Source organism: Paramisgurnus dabryanus, chromosome 3 (genome assembly GCF_030506205.2).
Source record: "Paramisgurnus dabryanus chromosome 3, PD_genome_1.1, whole genome shotgun sequence".
Classification (NCBI taxonomy): Eukaryota; Metazoa; Chordata; class Actinopteri; order Cypriniformes; family Cobitidae; genus Paramisgurnus; species Paramisgurnus dabryanus.
The window spans coordinates 51,619,014-51,646,550 of NC_133339.1; the positions used below are offsets into that span (position 1 = coordinate 51,619,014).

General features: G+C 36.7%; 2 protein-coding genes across 3 annotated transcripts in view; both read left to right on the top strand.

Annotated features, from left to right (window-relative positions):
* tex2 (testis expressed 2) overlaps positions 1–8,509 on the top strand; it is a 66,722-nt gene extending 58,213 nt beyond the window's left edge. The window contains exons 9-12 of one of the 2 annotated variants that reach the window (XM_065263685.2): positions 104–214; positions 302–511; positions 3,589–3,709; positions 6,563–8,509. In XM_065263685.2, coding sequence (XP_065119757.1) covers positions 104–214; positions 302–511; positions 3,589–3,709; positions 6,563–6,691 — 571 coding nt within the window. In that variant the 3' untranslated portion in view covers positions 6,692–8,509. The remainder of the gene's footprint in view (positions 1–103; positions 215–301; positions 512–3,588; positions 3,710–6,562) is intronic. The other variant, XM_065263686.2, reaches the window with a different exon arrangement.
* Positions 8,510–21,220: 12,711 nt separating this feature from the next.
* The window catches only part of ern1 (endoplasmic reticulum to nucleus signaling 1), a 39,987-nt gene continuing 33,670 nt past the window's right edge, over positions 21,221–27,537 (top strand). The window contains exon 1 of the mRNA XM_065263670.2: positions 21,221–21,464. Coding sequence (XP_065119742.1) covers positions 21,384–21,464 — 81 coding nt within the window. The 5' untranslated portion in view covers positions 21,221–21,383. The remainder of the gene's footprint in view (positions 21,465–27,537) is intronic.

Below are 27,537 nucleotides of genomic sequence, written 5' to 3' on the forward strand. Positions count from 1 at the left end.
AATCATAAATTTATCCAAATTTTTGTATTTATTATTGTAACTGAGCAGTTGAATATGTTGTGTAAGCAGTATACATGTCTTTATGTTTGTGTGCATGTGCCAGACTCAGACAGCGCACTTATTTCCTGGCTGACAGTGATGAGGAGTCATCCAGTGCTGGATCATCTGATGAGGAAGATACTGCAGAAGTGCCTGAACCTTCAGGAGTGGAGGGGTGAAATTGACAAACCTTTCAAATGCTGTTAAACTCTAGAACAGATAATTTGGTAATGTATAAACTAAATAATCTTTCTCTTTATAGTTACACCGTGGGACACCGACCCAGCAAAATCATGCGCTTTGTAGACAAGATCACAAAGTCTAAGTACTTCCAGAAAGCCACAGAGACTGAATTCATTAAGAAGAAGATGGAAGAAGTGTCTAACACCCCACTGCTCTTGACTGTGGAGGTGCAGGAGTGTCACGGGACTCTCGCTGTCAATATTCCACCTCCTCCAACGGACAGGATATGGTATATATTCATATTTATATATATACATATATATAGACACACATTTCTTAAAATCCTGTTGAAATTACAACTGTGAATTACTGTAATCGCATAATATCTGATAAGGTCCGTATGCTTGGAAGCAGAGGCTTATTTCATGTGAACAAGATTAGTTTGCGTCTTTATAAACTGAGGGGATGTGTGGAACGTTTGTCGCAGTCACATACGCTGCATTTTTACGAGCACGACTTGTTGCATAAAGCGCACAGTTAATACTTTACAAATTCACTAAGAAATGCAGATTAGACTGAATCCTTTTGCGATAAGTAGGGTTGTGTATCGAGAACCGGTTTCATTTTAGAACCGGTTCCAAAAAGACTTTAAAAGGTGGCATTATTCAAAACAAAATTTGTCGTTTCACATCATTCTTGTGATGTAAATAAAAACCTTGAGATGGAGACCAGTGAAGGCTCATTTCTACTTATGAAGACAACACAGTGGCAACATAAGATTTAAACAATATTCCTTTATAATCACTGCATGCCTTATTTGTCTCTCTGCAAATCCATCATCGACTTGTTGCTTCTTTACAAATGAATCTGTAAACAAGTAAACAAACACTCCGTTTTCCCCACGCAAGCTGGAACCTCAACCAAGAATCCCTTATGTTAGGTTCTGATGGAAGGTTATACAGTGACTGTGTTCTTCCACAACCGTGTACATACTTTGGCAATCTTTAAAGACATGTTTACTGATTGTTGAGACACTGCATACGGTTTGCTTCGCCCCTGGCCCCCACATGTGTCACACAAACCTGTGGACGGTGCTACAAAAGTTGTCATTGCCTTTTGAATTTGTAGGTGGTGATTAAAATCTCTACAACCTGATACATTGGCACATTCCTGGACCGAATGTTTTCTTGGCTTGGTGCCAAAAATGTATATTTCAATAACGAGGATGTTTTTAGTTCTGAAACCTGCAGGATGCTCATTTAAATATGATGACCTCTTATATATTAACAAAAGAATGTAATAAAGAAAGATGAAATTCCATCTAATAGAAATCGAGGAAAGATTACTTTGTCACACTCATAAGGCCAGATTTACTAAACAGGGCAAATTAGCACAAGAGCACAATGCCAAAAATCTGGGGTGTGTAACCCCATCTAACGAAGCCATAGGAAAAGAACTGGTCCTAGTGACTCCTCTTTTATTTACTTTTACAAAAAATATTTTTTAACTCTTTCCCCGCCATTGACGAGATATCTCGTCAATTAAGAGAAAACGCTTCCTCGCCAATTACGAGATTTTCCGTCTTTCCGCAATACCGCTATTATCCACCAGGTGGCGCCCTTCCGCAACTTTTTAAAACCGGAAGTATTGCCCTATGGCAAGCTGCTGCATGTCCGTGTCTGTTTTAAAGATCGCTCTGAATGGGATCTCTATGAAAAGTCCGTCATAAAAATGGAATTATCTCTGCTTTTTGCTCAAAATATGGTGTTTTTGCAAAAACCTACCCATATTCAAAAGCTGATTACAAAAGAACCACTAAAGGTAGGATGAAACGGTTTTTTTTTTTTGAAAGCAGAGGGTCTGTTCTTTCATTTGGTATATTGTATGTTTATATATTTAAAGAAGAACATTTTCTGGAAGGCATTATACTTTGGTGAAAATCATGAAAAACGCTGGCGCTGGCTGGCAACTTTTTTTAAAAATGCTGGCGGTGAAAGAGTTAATAATATGTTTACCTGGCATTCCAAATAAATTGTTACATGGTAAAATAATCCTTGGCATTGTATCACGTGTCTCTGTGATGCCACTTCTTTTTAGCAATAATTTCAGCTATTTCAAGCACAAATTAATTTAAGACCTGCTTTTTGATGTAAAATAATGGGGCAAATACCAGTCAAAACACACGCACAAACATTAGTAAATCACATTGCGTGAATCATTTAAATAATCTCCCAAAAATTTTGCCTCTGAAAGGAAAACTCCTAGAAATTCACAGGTTGTAGAACCAAAGTTGCTTCAGCTTGAGGTCACAAACAGATGGCCGGGCATTGTCCTTCAGGATTTTTTGGTAGACAGCAGAATTCATGGTTTCATTTATCACAGCAAGTCTTCCAGATCCTAAAGCAGCAAAACAGCCCCAGACTACTACCTAATCTTGGTATCATGTTCTTTCTCTGAAATGCTGTGTTACTTTTACGCCAGACATAATGGGACGCACATCTTCCAAAAAGTTCCAACTTTTGTCTCGTCAGTCCACAGATTATTTTCTCAAAAGTCTTGAGGATCATCGGGAGGTTTTCTGTCAAAACTGAGACGAGTCTTTTTTATTTTTGCTTGGCAGCGGATTTCATTTTGTAACTCTGCCATGCAGGCCATTTTTGCCCAGTCTCTTTCTTATGGTGGGGTCATGAAAACTGAGCTTAACTGAGGCAAGTAAGGCCTGCAGCTCTTTTGGATGATGTGGGGTCTTTTGGGACCTTTACTTCCTATTTACATTAAAACAATTGCATCATGAGGGCAAAAGTGTGACTAGGCTTGGACTGCTCAAAATGCTGATGTTGGCTAGCAACTTTAAAAAAACATATTGGGAGAAAATAGTTCATATATCTGTCTTTAATAGTATTGATCATGTATTTGACGCAATCAAAACAATCCAGACCATAATTAAGGACTATATTTCTTTGTACTTAAAGAGTCACCCAGTTTGTAGTTTTCCAGTATTAATATTATATTAACATGGCTTCATGGAAGAGTCCTTTGAAATGACACTTAAAAATGTTGTCAGAAGTAGTAGATCATTCAGGAATTTTTTGCTCACCGTTTTTTCGGATATTATGAATTCGAGCATACTACTTGTGATTTCCACCTACTATGTAATATGGAAGTAGGCGATTACTAATTAACAAAGTAAATCTGTAATTAAATTATACAGTTAACATAAGAAATAATGAATACCTCCATACTTTTTTGCTGCACACTCAAATGTATGTATTTTGCCATCACAAGAAAAGTAGAATTACTGTTCTAATTCAAGCTGATTTAAATCTATAGATTGATGTGCATTTATGTGAGAGTATTGTTTTTCAGGTATGGCTTTAGAAGACCTCCTCATCTGGAACTGAAGGCTCGGCCTAAACTGGGAGAAAGAGAGGTCACTTTCGCTCATGTTACCGACTGGATAGAGAAAAAACTTGATCAAGAGTTTCAGGTACACATGAATATTATTTTAGCCTTGCATGGATTGCATCCCATTATATCTCGCTCCTCTACTCAGTGCAAAACACATGAGAGCCTGTTTGTAGTTGGCCAAAAATGAATCCGCAGTTAAATAAAGTGAACAAACGAGCAGTGTCTTACTGACGCAATCTGAAACTCCGTCAACACTTTCATCATTTTAGGATCACAGGGACTGAGGGAAGGCAACGCAAAGTCTGTGTTATTTCCACACTGCATAATGTCTTATAACATCCAAATCATCCTTATCAAAAGGCAGCGATTTAGAAGCAGGCGTTAATTTTCTGCATACAAAATACCACTGCAGTATACATACAGTGGCAAGAAAAAGTATGTGAACCCCTAGGATTAAACTGGTTTTCTACAATGAATTGCCATAAAATGTGATCTGATAGTCATCTAGGTTACAACAATAGACAAACACAATGTGCATAAGCTGGAGGAATGTGCTGGAGGAAAATGCAATTGAACCTATAGACTAATTACTTTCATGAAAGCTCATGTGTGTCAGAGGTTGGCAAACTGGAGTCCAATGAATAAAATAAGTTTAAAGTGTCGTTTAGTGCTACACTCAAACATTTTAAGATTGATGTCCTTAAGAAGCATCAGTTATTATTAATCATGCCTTCCAAGAATGAGCTTTCCAAAGATATCTGATCAAGAGTTGTTGCACTTCATAAGGCTGAAAAGGGATGCAAAACAATCTCAAAATGTTAAGACATCCATCAGTCGACAGACAAATTGTTTATAAATGGAGTATACTGTAGCTACTCTTCCTGGAAGTGGGTGCACGGCCAAAATGACTGAGGTACAACGCAGAATAATCAATGACGTAAAGAAGAACCCATGAGTAACAGCTAAAGGCTTGAAGACATCATTGGAACTTCTAAAGTGTATCTCATCAGTAAAGCCGGGTTTGGTGGTAGTAAATCGCCATCACCTGCTTTCAGATGGAGTGGCATTTACTACACAAAGCCGTATTTCACAAAGAAGCTAGGCAAAATCGCATACCTTATGGGAGGCGATTTTCCATGATTATGAACGCTATTTTGCAAGCTTCTCTTTGATATTCGGCTCTGTGTACTTAATTACTTCCACCAAACCCGCTTTACTAATGAGACACGCATGAGAATTGCAGGCGATTTTTTTTGCCCTGCTCTATAAGAAACTAGAATTATTTGTGTGTTGTCAGTTTATGACATTGTGTTGGTCTCAGTGGCGGGTTTAGAAAATTGGGGGACCAAGGCGAAGGTATGTATGAGGCCCCCCCTTCCGAACTTTAAAAGAGAACGAAAAAATATTTTTACTCCAAAATGAAGATGGAAAGCAGAGAACACACAAAGTGTAGCACTACACAAACTAATAGTCACGATGGAACAAAATGGAGCAAAACAGGAGAGTAAATGAGGGACAACAATTTAAATCTGATGCTGCACAAAAACTAACAATGCATCAAAGCCAATGCTATTACTAATCTTTCACATGCCCAAGACTGTAATAAAAGGTAAAAAAAAATCTAGTCCACAATCACTTTTTATATTGAAAAATAAGTAATTGTGTTTGTGTGTTTTTTTCACAAATCAGTTTTGAGTGAGTTTTTAACAAAATCATTGGCAATTAAACAGTATTTATTTTGGAGTAAATATTTATCTGATTTTTACAGAAGTTTAATTTAGTGGATGTTTTCATCAAAAACATAACAAAAGGGTTGTCAATTTGCACACATTGTATTGTTGAATTTTTGAAAATTTCCAAAGCATTTTCTCAAAATAATTATGTGTCAAAATAAGATTTTGTCACCAAAAATCATTCCATTTGCCGAAACACATAAAATGTTTTGGCCAAATTAAGACTCAACAGCACACCATAGTGGACGAAAACATACCCAACATAACACAAGGGTTAAATAAATTTTTTCTGTAGTAACGTTATTTACTTCCCCACAAAATCGTTTTTATCAGTGTATGGCTAGGGCTATTACTAGCAGAACTAGGCGGTTGACTCACCAAAACCCCATCATCGCTTTTTTTCTTTTATTTGAGCCGCTTGAGTAAGATTGTTTAATTTTATTTTTGTTTAATTTATTTTTCATTTATTTTTGTTTTAATTTGTCTCTGTTTGTGTACTTTCCCAGTCCTCCTGTCACTCTGTGTTTATCTTTCGTGCCACCAGCGTGCACCGTTCCGGAATTGTCCATTTCATTGTGAAAGGAGGGGGTGTATGTGTGTAGTGACAGATAGACATGAACTGGACATTTCACTGTAAAAAATGTACTGTAATTATGCAGCTGGTTGCCAGTAACTTACTGTAGAAGATAAAGACTGAAAATGTTTCATGTTCATTTAACTTTGAACAAAGTGTTGCTAGTAAATAACATAAATGTAAAATCTACTGTAAGTTCCTGGCAGCTAGTTGCCAGTAATGCCCAGTAATACTGTAATTTCTACAGAAGTGTTTTACAGTGTACTATTTCAAAGTTTCAGCATATTTTTTAAGAATATTTATACAATTTACCATGCTTTTGAAGTGTTCATGATGAAACGGTTTATTTTTATTTTTTAGGTTGGTTGGGGTCCCCCTACTTTGACCGCTGTTAGGTGGCCCCAAGCAGCCGCCTACCTATGCCTCTATGTTAAGATCGCCTCTAGTTAGTCTGTTGTTACGACCTTGATGAGGATCAAATCACATTTTATGGCAAATTACTGTAGAAAACCTGATCATTCCTAGAGGTTCGCATACTTTAACTTGCCACTGTGTTCTAATATTTGTTTTATAATCTGTCCTTACTGTTTGTTTGACTCTGTGAAGCTTCCATTATCTTACACAGAAAATCTTTGTAATGCCAAACATGGATGATGTCTGGCTGCCTATCATGCACTCTGCTATGGACACGCGGTCAAGTTCCATGAAGGATGAAGAACAACCGGACCCTGAAGAATCTCTTGAAGACATGTGACGTGTGTGACACATTTTTATTAATAAAAGATACCTGGGCTTACAATTACAGGTGCCCTATGGCTCATTAAACAGAGCTGTGAAAAATCTCAACACATTCGAAACAAAAGGAATAAAGCGTTTGCCAGTTTGCTTCTAATTCGACTGGGCCATACTTTTTCTCTCGAGAGGGTTTTATGACATTGGTGACAACAGAACAGTAGCTGGGTTTCCATCAAAACGTGAAACAACTCTTTTAAAAATTCAGAAAAAGGAAATGCGGATTTTTTTTAAGGACATCGGCCAAGGACAACCTCGAGACCATTTTTTGGATAGAGCTAGACTATCAATCACGTGGGTTTAATGTTCGCTACATCAGAATTTATTCAGCAAATGTGTTTCCGTCTCCCATTATTCGCATGTACTCTTTTTCACATAAGTCAAAAACCACCTCATGCGGGCATAAAAACATTTTAGCAAATTAAGGGATTTTTATTCGAAATTCGACCTTTCCATCACTTTTTTATGCAATACTTTAAAATGCGCATAAAATCAGTGCAATGGAAATCCAGCTAGTGTGTCTGGACGCACATGCTGCTGCATGGTCACATGGCTTGGATAGGGTGATCTCATCGAACAGGACAATGCGGTTTCAGTAAAGTATCAAATATCCCTAGAAACCGTAAGTCTACAGGAGATGTAAGTTACAAGAGAATCGCAGGGCACCATAGGACCAGGAAAGGCCTATCTGGCTCAGTGTGAAGTCTGTGCCACCTCGGTTTGACACGTACTGCCTTACCAAAAGTCCAGAGACTTTGGCAGTGAGAGCATCTTAGCTCATACATTAGAACGCAAACAGTACTTGTGATACATTAAGGTCTGCAGTAGACTGGGCTGGACAGACTTGAATCTGAAGACTCAGTGGACTTTTGGTATGGCAAAGTGCTTGTTAACCAGCCTGGAGACTACATTATCTTATGATGTGTGCATCCTCATGATGTACAGTATAACTCCAAACAGCAGTTATGTGTCTGATAATTCTAACATAAACTAACATAAGCCAAAGGGCACATTTCTGAGACTTGTATTTGTGATTCCGCCTGTGATTTAATGATTGTAATGCTTCTAGACACTAGGCCTACTAGATCCATCATTAACCTTCCATTCACTGCTGCCTGAGCCCTCTGTGCGGCCTCTGATTATGCAATGAGATCAATTTCACTGTGCTGAAGAGGGACACCAGCCAATAAGCCCTTATCCCCAAGTGATCCCTATAGAAGCAGCCTACTCCAAAGGATAGGGTTCAACAGCTTTTCATCTCTAGTCAGTCATTGCCCCTTAGCAATAGGCTGACTTTCAAGTGGTTTTCAGCTGGCGGGTCTCGACCCAAAGTTTTGAAACGCTAAATGCAATTAAAAGGCACAATATCTGAGATTTTTGCGTTAAAATGTCTGAAAATCACTAGCACTTTGTTATATATTGTGTTTACTCGTGTACTTACATTGTTTTCATTCGAACAATGTTTTGAGTGCAAAGAAATTCACAATTTCAGTTATGTGGTACTTTGATGTCATACGCGTGTTGAATACACCTTTGCTGCTGCGTTTAGGTCCACTTTGTTATGCCTTTCCCCTGCTAGCTGTCCTCCATCTCATTGATTCCTTACATCAGTGGTTCTTTACCTTTTGCAGTTGGTGGAGACCTGGTATAAGAACTCATTTGTATTACACTGTGTAACATGAAATTCCAATTCACATATTATTTGTGTTCAGTATTATTGGAGGACGTGTTTCCTCCAAAACATGAAATAAATGAACCTTGCCTCAAACAAATAAGATCAGACAAACTTTTTAGGGGTTGGCACATATGGTGAGCTTATCGATGAAGTGTCTACACTAATAGCTTGATATCCGTCTTCTTCCTATTACAATGGGCTCGCACACCAAACAAATTTGAACACATTATTTTCTACGATTGTACGCTAACCGGCGGCGTCTGTTTGCGGCATTCTGTTGGGACTCTGTGTGCGTCTGGTGGGCGATACCTGTCAGTTGTCTTAGACATGACACGTTAACGCATTGCGCTTCAATTAAAAACCACTGACTTACATTTCTCGAGTACACACCAGGCTTGTTGCGATAGTCTCACACGTTGGTAGGCCTTTTTCCTGATTACATCAATTGCCCACCGTGGCACTACCACTCACCTTACATTTTTATAGTAACAAAATCATTTAGTTCATTTAGAGAGGAGGCAATACAATTGAAAAATAAAAGTTTCTACATGTGACCCTGGACCACAAAACTGTCGGCAGGGTATATTTGTAGCAATAGCCAACAATATATTGTTTGGGTCAAAATTAGCCATTTTTATGCCAAAATCATTCGGATGTTAACTCAACTTCATGTTCCCTATAGATAGATGATAATACTGTAGATGTATATTGTTTAACCATGCAAACCCACATTTCCTATTAATCATCTTCATGTTTTTAAAAGCTTGACAGGACTATACACATTTGCATATCTGCATATATAAGTATAATTTTATTTAGATGATGTTTAAATCTCAATTTTAAAAAATTCCCTATGAAGGGGTTCAACCCGGCACTCAGGTCGAATATCTAGTTTGTGGTAGGTGCTCTAGGGGTAGGGAAAAATTCAAAGACAAAAAAGCAGGTCCCAGGCACTCAGTCAGATATAAAAAAAAAGGAGAAGGAATGAATAAAAAGCCTTTATTGATTATGGCTTACATCATGTTAAAATCGAAAAGTCAACATGTTTCAACCAACAAGTGGTCTTCTTCAGGGCAAAAATTCCCTTTTGATCCAGGATCACATATATTCTCTTCTATATATTATACATTTAATATTTTTATTCCAATATTTTTTTCCTGTAAAGCTGCATTGAAACCTCAGTGCAACATCATAATAGTGTGCTATATAAATACATTTTACTTGATTTGACTTCATGTGGCGTTGCACTGCGCAGACCAATCTGCGGATGTACATGACATAAAAAACTTTAACACAGTCATTTTTTAAGGTAAGCCAACAGATTGGCTCGATAGAAATGATAAACAAAGTGTCGTGTCCTTAACGCAAAAATCCTAAGCTTTGCGGCAATACTCGTGCGGTACTGCGCAGATCAATTGTGTGTATGACATCAAAGTATTACAACAAAGAACTCCCATCATTCCATGCTTCTTCAAAGCATCATAAAGCTACATCAGTGTTGTTGTTTTTGCTACCTCTAATGGCGAATATTGCATATTGTGCCTTTAAATGCATCTAACTATATAATTACACAGTTGGAAAAGATGCATCGAATGAAAAAGGAAAAGCATTTTATGCTTTTGATTCTGTCCTCACCGGTCTGCATGATATGCCCTTGTCCTTGACAATCGTGAAGAAAACAATGCAAGGGAATAAAAACAGGGACCAGACTACAATGAATAAAAACTTACTGGAAAACAAAGTTTGTAAAATTCAATATTAAACATGCCAATTTTCCCATTCAACCAGTAATCATTTTGCACATTCCTGTTTATGAAGTTTGTGGTTATTTAAATTTGTTTTTAATGTTAATTGATATATTTATGTTTGTATGATCATTTTGGTACTTTAGTCACTACTTGATTGTTCAATGGAAAATCTGGGTCTTGAACCAACTGCACTATACGTTAAATTGCTCTTGAGATCAGTGATCAACATCAAGTGCTATTCTTTTTTTTTTGTCACACTAGGTGGTCTTAATTACTATGTACTTGACATTTGATACAATTTGCTTATTATGTAAGTACATGTTTGTGCATTGTAATTACATTTAAAGTACTGGCACTTACTGTAATTAATGTGTGTAGTTTCACTTTTAATCTTACACTTAACCATAACCCAACCCTCAACCCACAATCTAACCTTAACCTAACCATGCCCTCACTCCTAAACGTAACCACATCTCAAGCTCATTAGCAGTACATTTCCATAACAACATGTAGTTTCACAGCAAATCCATAGCCTTGCATTTACGTTTGTACATAGTAGTTAAGGCCACCTAATATAAAGTGTGACCCTATTTTCAACTACAATAAACCCGTATGTTGTAGACATGTGACGCTTGTTGAATGTACAAATACTCGCATCGGCTGTTTTGTCCATGTTTTCTTATTATCCGTGTTATTTCCTGTCAGGTTCAGTTTTATATCCTCTGCTTGCTTTCATGTGCATTAAGTCACATTCAATACTTTTTGTTTGACTATTAGTGGCCATTTAAGATATAAGTCTCGGTTATTTCTTATGTACCTGTAAATGTTATGAGAGTCTCTATCTTAGCTGGTGCTAAGGTGTCTACAAACATGAATTATGATTTTTCAAATACTGTATCAACATTACATTTGCTCCTATTTCAAATTGTTTTGTAAAACTGTACGCTACATTATTGCCATTCACAACTGATCTTGTGCAATCCCCAGCTGCCATATCTTTTACACTTTGTAAAAATATTGCTTGAATTGTGTTCAGATGTGACAACATGATTGTGTGTAAAAATTGATAAACAGCTTTTGCAAAATAACTGGTCTAGAAAATCATGCTTTCACAGAAAAAAAAACAATTCCAAAAACCTCAGAAGACTTGTGCTCTAAAGACTGCTGACATACACAGATATAATACTAATAGACAAAGACAACCAAGAGTTTCACTTATTACACAAAAACAGAATCATGGTCATGTAGTATTGTTGTTTAAATGTTAACATTTGTTTCGTTTTATTAAAAACGAGAATGCAAGTATGTTAATCTTGTTAATACTAATTATTTTATTACACCAGCGTGGCCAAGTTTTCTTAAACTTCACCTTAAATTATTAAGTTAAATGTGATTTCACAGTGAATCTGAGGCCTTGTTGCAAACACAATGCTTTAAATAAAACGTCAAAAAAAGCGCCACATTGTGTTTGTTGTTGTAATAAATTTAAGGAATATATTCTTACTTGATAATTTAAACATTACATGAGCTGTTTGTCAACACACATACACACCACAAACTGTTGGTTTATATAATGGGAAGTAAAGAACATACCAGAAATATTCTATTATTTGGAGATATCTTTGATTTGCTGTAATTATGCAGCTGGTTGCCAGTAACTTACTGTAGAAGATAAAGACTGAAAATGTTTCATATTCATTTAACTTTGAACAAACTGTTGCCAGTAAATAATGTCAATGGCAGCTAGTTGCAGTAATAACCCGTTAATACCAAAAACAGAATTTTTTTTACAGTGTATGCAATGCAACATTACCAAATACATGAACCGAAGGGCATTACATAGTATAGTAATAAGGCTTATTATACAATCTTATATGTACTACACCATAAAAGGGTCAGAATTTTTAGATTTCCAAACAGTTTACATGTGTCAACATATTTTATAAAATCTACATTTATAAAAATTTGGCAAGAAAGAATAATAGATTAATTATACATTTACAATTGAAAGGGTCTTATTTCTGAGAGTCACTAAAAATAAAATCTTCTGGATAATACAGAATTTTGGACAAATCAACCCAAAATACTTTACAATAAACACAATTCCAAAACAAAAAATAAAAAAAAATTTCAACCTGATGACAGAAAGAGCACTTGATAGAAATACCATTATTAAACATAGAAAGTTTATGATTTACTGGGTATTAATTATGAATAATTGTATTACAATTGAATTGTATTATTAATTGATTAACTTATTAAAGCCTGTTTATAGATTTGAAGGTAATTCAGAGTTGTCATAATAATAACAATGCAATAAAAAGTGTAAACCACCATCAGAATTCAAAATATAATTTGGAATAAAATTCCAAAAAGGTGAGGGATCTTTTGGAAATACTAGTATACAGTTAATTTTGGAAAGAGTTATTAGAAAGTCTACTATAACAGGTTCGTGTGTACAGGATTGGCCATTTTAGACAGGACAGAGAGAATAGGGAACTAAGGAATGGCGATCTTGGACAAGACAGGGTCTCTGCGTTGGGAGCAGCCATGTTGGACAGGACAGAAGGACAAGAGAACTCAGGAATGGCCATCTTGGACAGAACAGAGAGTCTATGGAGCTTGGGAGAAGCCATGTTAGCTGATCGACAGGACACAGGAACTCGGGGGCGACCATCTCGGCTTGGACGGACAGGAAACTCAGGAAACACGGATACAGGCCTCATGGTCAGGACAGAAAATTCAAGAAACTCAGGCTAGCTGACTGGTCCTGAAGTTCACCAAAAACACTGGAGGCAGACATCTTGTGAACTGACTCCGGAACAGCGGCCATCTTTTGAACTAGTTTGGGTGTGGCGGCCATCTTTTGAACTAGTTTGGGTGCGGCGGCCATCTTGGGAACAGGCTGGGGTGCGGCGGCCATCTTGGAAACAGGCTCGGGTGCGGCGGCCATCTTAGGAACAGGCACGGGTGTAGCTGCCATACTGGGAACAAGCTCAGGTGCGGTGGCCATCTTGGGAACAGGCTCGGGTGCGGCTGCCCTCTTTGGAACAGGCTCGATGCAGAGGCCATCTTGGGAACTGGCTCATCAAATTTCCGCATCTTGGAAACAGGCTCTGATCCAGGCATGGTAGCCATCTTGGAAACAGATGCAGGCATGGTAGACATCTTGGAAACAGATGCAGGCATGGTAGCCATCTTGGAAACAGATACAGGCATGGCAGCCATCTTGGAAACAAGCTCAGATGATGAAGTGAGTCTCGGATTAGCCACTATTTGTGTGGTGCACACAGGCATCCTTGACTGGCCTGGCTCTCTGGCCTGCTGAGCCTGGTGCATACTGCCCCCCCCCAAAAAAAAAAAAACTGTCTATGCAAATCCTTCACCCTCAGTGAAAGGAGACCCAATTGAAAGCAGAGCACTTAATCCATAACAATTAAAGTCAATGAGTGTGAAATCCGGGAAGTTTGTGAGATATACAATGTCCAAAAAGTCTCTTGTGTGGTCCTCGAGGGAACGATTACCTTGGCGTAGGCTGATGAGAGTGTGGTCAGTCATTCTGTTGCGTTGAAGCAGCAAGACAAGGTGAGCGGATCAAAATGAAGTTTTGAGTTTATTCATAAATCCAAATGATATAAAATTAGAGTAGAAACACAAGAAAGGAAACATGGACCGCTGGCATAAAAAATGACCGACAACAGGCAATGAACAGACAGGGTATTTAAACATGACAAGGACCAATCACAAAGCAGAGACAATGAATCACTACAACAAACAAGAAGGGGTAAGTGAATCAATGAATGTCCATGGTAACAATCAAGGGAGGGGGCAGAGCAACAAAGAAACAGGGAAGCAGGCAGACTAAGGCCTAGTCCACACGGACACAGGTATTTTTATAACCGTGAGTTTTTTCACGCGGTTCGTCCACACAAAACTGCAGTATCAGGGCACTGAACCGAGCATATTTGAATACCCCGGCCAGGGTGAGCTTTTTAAGAAACCCCGGTTACAGTGGTGTCGTGTAGAGAGTAAAACCGAGAGTTTTGCCTTGCGATGTCAGAGTGTGCGCCGTTATCCACCATGTTTGACGTCAAGATTGTGCGCCGCTGACTGCTTTGTTGATGATTCTGTGCAATGGCGGACGTATCTTGCTAATAATAACTGTGCTAACAGGGCTTCTAACATGTATACAGATAGATGCTCAGTTATCTCACTATATTGCGGAACACGATTTGATTTGGGTTATATCCCTGCCTGCTGGTGTGGCATGCTCTTGACAGCGCTTGATAGCGTGCTTTTGCTTTATCGTGTGGATGGATATTTAATTTAAACCGAGCATGTGTGGACGGGATTTTTTTGGGGGAAAACTCCGGTTATAAATATACCCGTGTCCGTGTGGACTAGGCCTAAAACAGGGCAGACACATGACTCGCAACAAATATCATGTTTTTATATTTTTTACGTTTTTGAGATCCAGCATTAATTAATTCATGTAATACATCTAATATCATATTTTAATAACTCTCAAAATAAAGCAAAGTTCTCTTCAGATTGGGCTCACACACTGAGGTTCATAGGCTCCACCTTAAAGATCTAAGGGTTATCTTGAATGATATGCTGATAAAGGCGAGAACTTGCTTTTTTCTCAGCTTATATCCTCGAATAAGAACAAAAAAGATCTTATTTGACACCATTAATACAACAGTCTCTAAATCTGACTGTAATGAATTTCTTCACTTTTTTGTTAATAAGATCAGAGATGTTAGGGCAAACATATCACTGTCCCTGAACTCTGCCTGTGACTTGTGACCTGCTCATTGTTGGCCCACTTTTACACCCGTGACATTACATGACATCACCTCTCTTTTTGATTTTTGACTCCATTGGCCCCTGTATTGTTGACATGCTACATTCTTTACTTTTAACTTGTGTTGTTCCTAGTTTTTTTAAACATGCTGTTGTTAGGCCTGTACTTAAAAAAAAACATATTTGGATCTGCTACAACCTAAAACCTATAGGCCAATATCTAAACTTCCATTCATGTCAAAAATTACAGAAAAAATTGAAGCAGAGAAACTCACCCTTTTTCTAGAGAAACATGGGTTATTTGACAAATTTGGTTTTCGTAAAAAAACATTCCACAGAAACAGCGTTACTTAGAGTTTCGAGTGAAACTCTAATTCTAAGGAACACAGTGCTGGTTTTATTGGACCTCTCATTGGCTTTTTACACTATTGATCATAACATTCTGATAAATAGACTTCCTGATCTGGTTGGTATGTCTGGATCAGTTTTAAAATGGTTTTCATCTTAACTGTCTGGCAGAAGCTTTAGTGTTTATGTGAATCAGATCATGTCTGAAACGGCAGGGTTATCGTGTGGGGTACCTCAGGGTTCTGTCTTGGGTCCTATTTTGTTCCTCTTGTACATATTTCCTCTCGGTCAGGTAATTAGAAAGTTTAGTGATATATCTTAACATGTGTTTGCGGATAATATCCAACTGTATTGTTCCTTTAACGAAACTTAGGAGTTCTTTAAATTGTCGTCCTTAATCAACTGTCTGACTAGTATCAAATAGTGGTTATGTAAGAACTTTTTATTTTTGAATTTTGACAAAGCAGAAACACTAATTATTGCCCCTGAGAGTAAAATCCCAAAGATAATATAACATATTGGTGACTTAGGCTCGTCTGTCCAACTGAGCCTCAGGAGCTTAGGTGTTGTTTTTGAGTCAGCTATGTTCTTGGAGCTCCACGCTGAACACATAGTGAGAAACTGTTTCTTTTAACTGAGGAACATTTCCAAATTAAGATCGTTTGGATTAAGGGTGAGTTGGAGATGATTATTCATGCGTTCATCTCCTCTCGTTTAGACTACTGTAACAGTCTTTTTACTTGTTTGAGTAATAAGAAGCTTTATTGTCTACAGACTGTTCAGAACTCTGTTGCAAGCTTTTAACCCACATTAAGAAAAGAGAACACATCACACCAGCTTTAGTAGCACTTCACTGGTTACCAGTCCAGTATAGAATTCATTTTAAAATCCTGGTTCTTACCTATAGAGTCTTACATGGCCAAGCCCCTACCTACATCAATGACTTGATACAGCTTCACACTCCAATCCGAAGTATTAGGTCATTAGATCAGAGGTTATTAGTTGTTCCTCGCACTCATTTTAGAACTAGAGGGGATCAGTCATTCAAGGCAGTCGCTTTTAGGCTGTGGAACGCTTTGCCCCCTTCTTTCTGTATTGTGTGAACTCAGTTGATTCTTTTAAAAAACAGCTAAAGACTCTGCTCTTCAAACAGGCTTTTGGTTAGTAGGGGGTTTTTATGGTTGTTTGTTGTGTTTGCTGTTTGTATTTTGTAGAATGTATTTAAATTGTTATTGTATTACACTTTATTGTGAAGCACTTTGTGATTTTTATCTGTGAAAAGTGCTATATAAATAAATTTTACTTACTATTTAAAAAAGATGAATCCTAGATTTCACAGATCGTCGAATTTCCTCATGCTTGAGTTTAATTTCCAATATGAATTGAATTAAATGTCTTTGAATAGGAAGAACAGTTATTGAAAGATATCAAATAGAATTATGATCAGACAGAGAAGGTAAAATTTCAAACGTAGTGACATATTGATATAAAGAGTCCCATATTAACCCTTTCACGTGTAGGTTACCATGGTAAAACATTTGATTAAAATCTCCCCCAAGATAATATGCAGGTAAGAATATTTAGAACAAATAATCCAAATGGGTTTTATTAAAGGGGTTCTATTAAATTGAATGAATTGTATTTTTGGAAGAATTAAAACCATAAAATTTACAAGAACAAAAACAAAATCATTAAAACAACCAACAGAAACAGAAAATGTCCTTCAGGATCTGAGTTTGATTTTGTGTTTTAAAGTTAGGACGCCTGCTAAAAAGTTAGAACCATATGAAGATAACAACTCATCACCCCACTGTGATTTTCAACTCTTGTACAAAACAAAAATCTGTGTTAAGATATTTTGCATAAAGTAAAACAATGGCTTTACGCGCAGTGACATCCCCATGCCTGCATCATCGTTGAGTTTCATATTACCCCAAAAATGTGATCACCTGGGACTAACGTCCTTTCTTGCCGATCAGTCTCAGCCGGTGATGTGCAAGCACAACATCACAATGCTGCACTGCCATCTGTGCTGACCGGGCTAATATTCCAATCATCTATATAATTTAATATGCAAATGCTCTGAAGACGCAATGATGCCAACTGTGGGCCTACCATTTTCATTCTTGACTTCTGTCACATCAGATTTTCATCTAGGGCGCCACCAGCTGCAGGGGCGCCAAAGAGCACATATCCAAAAAAATAATAAAGAAAACTACTGCCGCAACCTGCTTTCCTCTGTTTTTAACATACTGTAGTAATCATCATGAACAAATATATGTAACAATGATTAAGCACTGCACTTCTGATCATTTGAACTTAAGGAAATTAATCATGATTAAACTATAGTAAAGTATAACCACAGATTTACCCACAAATGTTCTTACCATAATAACAATGCTATTTTATTTATAGTAAAACTATTGTAATACAAATGGTAATTAATCTGCTAAAATCATAGTTACTACAAAAATAAAGCCATGGTTAATTTTCCTCCAGATTATAACTGTAAATATGGCTCACAATGGATATGAAATTGGAGTTGTGTTTTACTATGCTAAATATATTACTTTGATTGTGGTCTTTACTGTTATATGTTTATTTCCAAATTATGTAATTGTCTAAACGCCAGGTGGGGATAATACATAGTACAGTAATAGAGTGTGTTGATTTGTAATAAATAAATATAAATTTGTCTTTCAGAAAGTATGTCACTCTTCAAACCTGATGTGGTCCTTGAATTCAAAATATTTGCCTACCCCTGGTCCAATTCAATTAATAAAGGCATTGTCCACTCAACACCACCATTAGATCAAAGTGTTCAAAGGTCAATTTAAAAATTGGCACAGACACCCTAAAATGTGATTGCTTCCCTGATACATTACAGAAAATTTTAATGGTTTCCATTAAAATACCAATAGGAACCATTAGCTTTTACCTTTAAAACCACTACACTGTAGTGTGTTTTGCCATATTCCATTAGAACCAATACAATTCACAATAAAACCATTTGAATTTTCTGTAATGGTTTTATTGTTTTTTTTCAGCAGGGTGGTAATGCGTCACGACGCGTGTGTGCATTATTTTCAAATTATACCACGGGTCTGTTGAATGCTGCAATCCTTTGAATTATTTGATAATAATGCACACCTGCGGTGTAACGGCACGACACAAATTACCACCTTGGTGTGCACTATTTTCTTATAATTCAATGGCCCGTTGTCAATCATTCCTTACATATTCAAAGGATTGAAGTCAGTTATTCCTCTTATATAATACGACGGTTACTGTACCACAAACATTGCTCCTGATCTTAACCCCATAGAAAATCTGTATTGTGAAGAGGAAGATAAGCCAGGCCCAACAATGCTGTAGTAATTCGGGCAAAACATTTGGGATTTTCCTTAGTTGTCAGTTAATCATCAAAATTAAAAGAAATAAACATTTACAATATATCAGTCTGTGTGTAATGAGTGAATATAAATAATATACAAGTTTCACTTTTTTAATGGAATTAGAGAAATAAATTAACTTTTTGATGATATTCATATTATTACCTGCATCTGTATGTGGCGGCGCGGCTGTTGGATCACAGGGGCCGTCCAATGGGAGGTAAGTATTTCTTTAATGCTCCCCAAACCTGCGGCGAAAGCCTTGCTGATGACACATTTGATTTTTTATTACCCAGACTCTCTGACAACAACAAATACGTGCATTCTTCTACGTCAAGTTTATCCTGACACGTTTAGTTCCACTACTCACAAATTCGTGTTTTATTTTCAACCTTGTACAGTACCATTTATTTAAATAAAAGTTAAAGAATAGACTTCAATTTATTGGTATTTAATAAAATGTAAGCAGCACATAACATAATCAAAATGTTGCTAAAACGTTTGCATATTATCTTATACCATCTGATCTACTTCATCTGGGATAGAAAGTCAAACAGCGCAATCATCACAAAAGCAAGCTGCAAGTGTCTGACTTGCCACAGTTGCCCAAGTATGACTAGTTGCCTGTCATGTCTTTACTCCTCGCCCGCTTGCATCTAACAGATCCGAAGGCTGCAGTTTCAGGACCGCAGTTTTAGGACCCTAGTTTTTTGTGACATCGCCACCTAGCAAAACTGCAGCCTCCGGTTGTGCAGGCAGATACTACTCGAAAAAAAGTGCCACCAATCAGTATTTTCACCCAATTTTACTACTACTTTAGAGTTTTAGATGTTCTTAAAGATTTATTACACCCAAACACTGCTTTCTTTACTGAAATTAAATCGGGTTCCTAGAATGTTGAGTAATTATTGGGTCTAAGTTGCATTATTTAATAACTCATCAAGTAAAATAAACAATGAATCATTGTAGGCCTATAGCCTTTTCAGTCAATCAAATATTCAAGTACAGAGGGAATACACAAGGATGACTCTGGAGGTAGATTTAAAATTTATGTATATTTTATAAAATGATATACTGCAAGTTTAATTTGAACACACACACACACACACACACACACACACACACACACACACACACACACACACACACACACACACACACACACACACACACACACACACACACACACACACACACACACACACACACACACACACACACACACACACACACACACACACACACACACACACACACACACACACACACACACACACACACACACACACACACACACACACACACACACACACACACACACACACACACACACACACACACACACACACACACACACACACACACACACACACACACACACACACACACACACACACACACACACACACACACACACACACACACACACACACACACACACACACACACACACACACACACACACACACACACACACACACACACACACACACACACACACACACACACACACACACACACACACACACACACACACACACACACACACACACACACACACACACACACACACACACACACACACACACACACACACACACACACACACACACACACACACACACACACACACACACACACACACACACACACACACACACACACACACACACACACACACACACACACACACACACACACACACACACACACACACACACACACACACACACACACACACACACACACACACACACACACACACACACACACACACACACACACACACACACACACACACACACACACACACACACACACACACACACACACACACACACACACACACACACACACACACACACACACACACACACACACACACACACACACACACACACACACACACACACACACACACACACACACACACACACACACACACACACACACACACACACACACACACACACACACACACACACACACACACACACACACACAAAAAACAAATCTGTTCATGAATTCAACAACATAGAAAGAACTGCACGAATAAAATATTCACTAGATAGAGAGAAAGATAAAGAAATGAATAAAACCACAAAAATGTCATTTTTAATTTCAAATTTTAAAGATCTTAGTCACCACAGAGCACACACATTATATACAATTTAAAATTATATCAATCTTCATAGCAAGTAATGTTCATATTACTGTTATTGCATACTGTTCATTTTAATATAAAGGTTCTTGAAACGTTCATGTCAATAAAGAAACAAATTATATAGAGAGATAAATATTAAATATTTAAAGCACACATTAACTTTCCAATGAAATGCATCACGACTGTTTTTAATGTTCAAATAAAAATGGATTCACATTTGATACTCACACTCTGCTTGTCATCCGTCTTTGCTGGTCCTCTAATTCGCTAGGTGGCGTTGTCACTAAAAACCTTGGGTCCTAGAACTGCGGTCCTGAAACTGCTGCCACCGGTTGTGCTCCTCGACAGACCCGCCTCCAGCGCGTCATGCGCATGTGCGCAGCAGGACGAGGAAGTGTAGTGAAAAGTGTCCGTCTGTTCAGCAGCACAATGAGACACTGAATCGAAGAAAAGAAACTTCCGTTAAATCACACATCTCTTCCGAGTCTCGTTCTACTGGATCTGATTGTGTATTTGTGTGAATGATGGCTTTAGGAGTATGTAGCAGGTCTCTGGTGTGGATTATAATTGCGATCATGTGCTGGAGTCACAGCAGGTTTATGGTGAGTGCAAACATCACAGTGATCTCTGATCAGTCATACTAATCGATTTCACGATTGACGAGTGGCCTCGATGTCCTCATACCATGTTTATGTTATTGGTGTAGTATAGATACCATTATGTGTGTGGCTGTTTGTGTTTTCCTGCGATGGGATGCACGATCACGATTGTAACGTTTTTCTTGATACTGTGATTGCTTGCGATTGTTACATTAAACAATTGATTGTTTTAAAGTGTTATAACTTTCTGTGTAGCGGCTGCCTGTCACATTCGTTATATAAACAACTGAAAACTGTTTTCCTGAAATACATGATTACTGCAATAGTAATCTTCAAAAGGTAAACTACACGTTGGTTTTACAAAAACTGAACTGGAACTCCGTCCTAGTCCCAGTTCCATATCGGTGTGCTTCTGAAATAGTGAGGGTGTTCACAAAACAAATATATAGACATGGCTTTAGCTCTTCATCCATATGAAAATAGTGCTACCTAACCAGACATGGTATTATCCACTGGGAAATGTACAGACTTGGAAGGGTTAAAATGTCTTCCATCACAGTTACAAATTACTTAATACCAAATATCATCTGATCTGATTACTTTTGAATTCCTTAATTAATTAAAGTTTATACCGGGGTGGCCCACATTAGGTTTTGAAATTAAGGTGAAGGACCGCATACTATGAATGACAAATGTTATTCTAATTTAACACTCCATTACTCATGTACTATATATATAGGTATGACGACAAAATTTTCAAAACCCCCAAAGCTCAATATTGATCACATGACTAGATAGAGCAGATATTCCCATTCCCAAAGATACATGGATTGTAAAAATCCATTGAGGATGGAGAAAGTTATGATTTTTTTATATTAGAAATCAGAGAAAAAGTTATATATGGAGGTCAGTGTGACCGAAAATGCTGCTTATTCACATGTTTTTTGCTTGTTACTTTCTCATTTTATCAGATATTTGCATGACATTTTAACAGAAGGTAGAGTTTTGTTAGTTCTTTCAAATTAAATCATGAACATTTACTGTTTTAGTCAGAATGGGCGTTAGACTTTATTTGGAATGGGCATCAGACCCATGGTAACTAACCATGATATTTATAAGGATGCCTTCAGTTCTGATGTTCTGACAGGACGTTCACTGTAGTCTATTACTAGAAATGTGACCACCAAATTTCTGCGAATTATTTAAATACCTTCTCCTCCATAGATTTAGAGTACCATGTTTCAGTACCAAGATAAAAGACATATATTCATGTCCACATACCTTTCATTAGTGTCCAGAGTTTAGTTGAAAGTGACACACATTTTCAAACAGTTGCTGTAAACTAAAAACACTCAAAATGAAAAGCTCAAAATATCAAACGCTTCCCGTGTTTATACATCACGTATTTATTGCTGTTTTTAGTAAAAACATACTACAACCATGCGGCGAGAAGTGAATATTGCATGACACAGATTGTAACACGGCAATGCAGGTGAAAAAAATTTTCGTCTCAGAATTTTGGCACAAGTGCCCGCGATGTCAGCATTGCTACTTTATACTTTTACCTACACCCTACTTTAACAAACACTTTTCACTACTTTTATATTTTGAAAAAAAAACCTACTCTACTCCTGTGCATATCAAGAAACGCATATATACAGTTCTGAAGAAAACATTATCGTATTACAGTCTGAGCGTGCTCACGAGTTTTGCTGTTGCTGCTGCATTTGGCTATCTGAGGAATTAAAACGTGTAAGAAACGCTAAGAACATTTCCAAACACCAGTACAGTAATGTGCAGTTAACCTCATCTGTGTAGAAAATGTATGGTTTAAAATGTGACCGTCTCAATGTTATAATAGTAAAGATTTATTCATCTTCTTGGTACAACGCCAAAGTTCACAGGGGCGCAGAATCACACATGCTCACATATGAGGTAAAATTGAATGCAAAAATCGGTTCCTCTAATAATTTTATCTAAACATATTTGTTTTAAATCATTATTGAACATTAAACTCAATCACGTGGCTATAGCTTATGTCATTTTCGTTGTTTATATACTTTATGGATTTAAAATGACATTAATTTAATAGGAAAATGCATTAATTACATAAATAAACAAATAATTTATTAAAACATAAATAAATAAAACATGCCGTTTCAAGATGTAAATATCATGCAAATATGTCATTATTCTGATTGAATAGTATTTGATATAAAAGTTAGTCAATACTTTTATTTTGGAGGTTTTTGCATGAAAGCAAGGGTGTTTAGATTGTTAGAAATGTAAGTGCCATGGAAAAGACTGAAAGCGCTATATTTCGTTTGATGTCTGTGTATGCACAAAGTTCTGTGAGCTGTGCACACTGTGCCCCCTTAAAAAAATTGGTACCCCCCTGATAATTGATTATTATTACATATCACCATGATGTTAAAAACATAGATAAGCCATTTTGGTCTTTAAAAATGGCAACATTTCTTTGCAAATACATACTGGCTTCTGTCTGATGTTTGGAAAATGTTTTGCTGTCCATTTTGATTTAAATACGCAAAATTCATTATTTATTAATTATTTATTTTGTTGTCCCTCCAGCACTCTTTCCAGTTGAGTTTTTCAGTGCCAGTGACATTTTTTGGATGTTGATGGTATTGCATCAAATGAGTCATTTTGGACCAAAATCCTACATTGTTTATTAATTATAAACTGCTTTGAGGGCCCTCGCCACCTCTGGTTTATTCTAGGCATGGGCCATTAAAAGATTTTGGCAGTATGATAACTTTTAGCAAAAATACCACGGTTTCACAGTGTTGCGGTATTGCCATTGCAACACTAAAATATGTTATTTTCAAATGTCAGGTAAAAATAAAGCCTTTAAATTATAGTATGCTTTCAAAAAATATATAATATTTCCGTAATGTATATTAAATGTAAACATCAAATCAATCACATGACTTAATGATTTAATGAATTTTGTATAAACACAGCTCATACCTTGGAGACGGTATCACAGAACATTTTTGTGATTTTGAAACCTTGACTGTTTAAAACCTCAGTATACCTTGAATCATGCCTAATTTATACAGACATTTAAAAAGTCAACATAATCTACAGGTACTTTTTAGTTTATTTTGGAAGGCTGACGAAAGCTGTGATCTTTCCTAACATGGTAAATTGGCGGTGAAAGTTTCCCCACCTATACAGCTACTAGGGTTGTTGCGGCAACTGCAATTCTGTATTACTGCCCTACTGACAAGCCAGCTGCATAGATGACAAGCAACCGCAACACCTGCAATTTTCACATAAAAATAATGAAGCTATGACCTTCTTGTTTTACACATCATACACGTATAATAAAGGCTAAATAAACTGTCAAGAGTTAAGAAAGTAATTAGTTTTTTTGTAAATTTTTCAATTCAAAATACAATACTAGGTTATTCGTATGTAGTTTTATCATACAGTGAATGTGTAAAAAGCCCAGAGCACACAAAGTGAAACTGGGATGTGAGAATTATTAGCGTTGTCCGCCTTTAAATGCTCTTTTAAAGCTTAAAATGACTTCAATCTAACTGATCAATACAAATACAAAGCACCATAATACAACAGATTGCTTAGCAACATTAAAACAGCTTTAAATAAAAACCTTTAAAGGTTTTTCTTTGTGAATTTACAGCATCTGTACCGGTGATAAGCAAGTGGTAGCCAATGTAATGCTTTAATAGGCTTTAATATTACTAGGCATGTAACAAAACATCGATTTGGATCGATACATCAGTTTTATTTCCAATGATTCAATGCATCAATGGCAAATTGATTTGAGGTACCTTTATTTTGACACCTTCACGTCCTCCTTGACGTATCGTCCATCTACACATTTCAGCCAAAGCGCGCATTTTTGTTTATTTTTATCTGCTAGTGTCAGCAAGTGAATGCGATATAGAGGTTGTAGCAGTGACAACACAGCGAAAGAGACAGAAGAAGAGTGTGTCTTTAGTACTACAAAAGAGACGACTGCAACACTTGTTTAACTGTTAGAAATGATGTTGTGTGACAGATCAAATGCTTTAGTTTAACAGCTTTATTTTTTATATTAATTAATTTTAAAATGTAATTTGTTTTTCTAAAACTATCTCAGTGATTTGTCACTATTGCACATTTTGGCACAAAATACTGAAAGACTTTGACTGTTGCCATCATAAGCTTGATTTTATGTGACATTTTGCCCCTCATTATTCATTTTTCTTTATTAAAAAAGTTTCTTTTTGTTAGTTTGTTGTTGTAAATGTTCCAATTGGGACAGAATTTGTAACATTTTCAAAGAGTTTAATAAAATGTTATATATTTTGATTGCATCTGTAAGTAATGTTTCTGCAAAAATCGCATTGCTGGCGGAGAAAATCGTTATTGCATTGAATCGGAATAAACTGTCCGATTTACGTAAGCAATAAGGTACGAGAGGCTGTGCTGTATCGTTAATAAGTAACGGCTGAAGGGCGTTGTTAGGCACGACGCGAAGCGGAGGTATATTAATAATATTACTTTCAGTGCAGCTAATAAATAGTCTTTTATCATTTAGTAAAGACAGTTTCAAGTAATATTGCAAAAATGTATAAAACAAACATCCCCTTTTGCACCTTTAAGGGGATCGCACACCAGCCGTGCAGCTCAGCGTCGCGTCTAGGACAACTCGGAGGTATTGTAAACATTTTCGACCAAGGAACACACAGGATATATGTTGTTATGGATGGCATTTAAGCTTTTCTGAAATGATGACAAAATCTAATTACTTAAAATGATCTCTCCCACTTAATTTACCTTATCTCACCTATCTGGGATTAAAAATAAACTCAACAGGAAACCTTAATCTGGCTGTTAATGATTTTGAAGAAAAAGCAATGAAAGCTTACTGCATGATTAAAAACAAGCCCTTCAATACCACCAGCAGAACCCCAACACAAGTGCACTTTTTCAACTCAAATTACATAAAAATCATAACGCCATTGTTTACAAATACAACACTGACCTTGCCGCATGGCAGTTTAGAGGTAACTTCCAGTAATTTGTTAATGATATTTTACCGGTAAAAAAATGGAACATCAATGTGTGTGTGAACAGCACATTTTTCACAAATTCATGTAGTGATGCACCGATGTATCGGCCGCCGATATTTATCGGCCGATTTTTGATGAATTTGAAACCATCGGCATATCGGCAATAGCACGAGAAAGGCCGATACAGATTGTTTATTAATTAACCTCATAAAGAAATCCATTATATGTAAAAAAAATTAGTTAATTTTGTTAATAAAATAAATGCTGAATAGCAAAAACCAACTTTGAAGGTTGTCATGCTGTCTTATTATATTTGTTTTAGCTTAATTTGTGCCTCTCTTATTATGTTGGTCAGTTGAATGTTAATTAGATCCAATCCGTGTTCAGTAAAAATAATTTGATGAAGAAATAAACTAGATAATAGACCAACTGTATTGTATTGTTTACAAGTGTTTAATATCGGTAACGGCATCGGTATCGGCCAGAAGTTGTCTCTGTTTAAATCTGTATCGGTATCGGCCCCAAAAAATCCTATCGGTGCATCCCTAAATTCATGCTAATTTACCAAAATGACTGTGTCATTCTACAGAAATGTCCACTTTTGGTATGGCAAGATGTCTTAAAATTGATTTCTTTTTCTAACATTTAACCTTAGACCACATTCTTTGATTACTCTTTGACTTTATAAGTACACATAAATGACAGCTTAATGATTTTTTATTTTTTGTGTCCATATACTTAAAGACTGCATAAACTATATTTTTGTCACTGGTGTTACCTTAGTTCTTTAGCAATATTAAAGGTGTTTTTAAAATGTTATTTATAATTTTTTTCAGCTTTAAAGCTTAATTCTTAAGTGTAGCAGAATTAAATGAATTAAAATTTATCATCATGTCACATGTGAAAGATTTGATTTAATCTGAAAGAAACAAATCATCAGTCCCTGGTGTTACTGATCTTCACCACTGTTATCCATAAGAAAGGTAAACACTTTTTTTGATCTCAAAATAAAGCATTTTCCCTCTGTA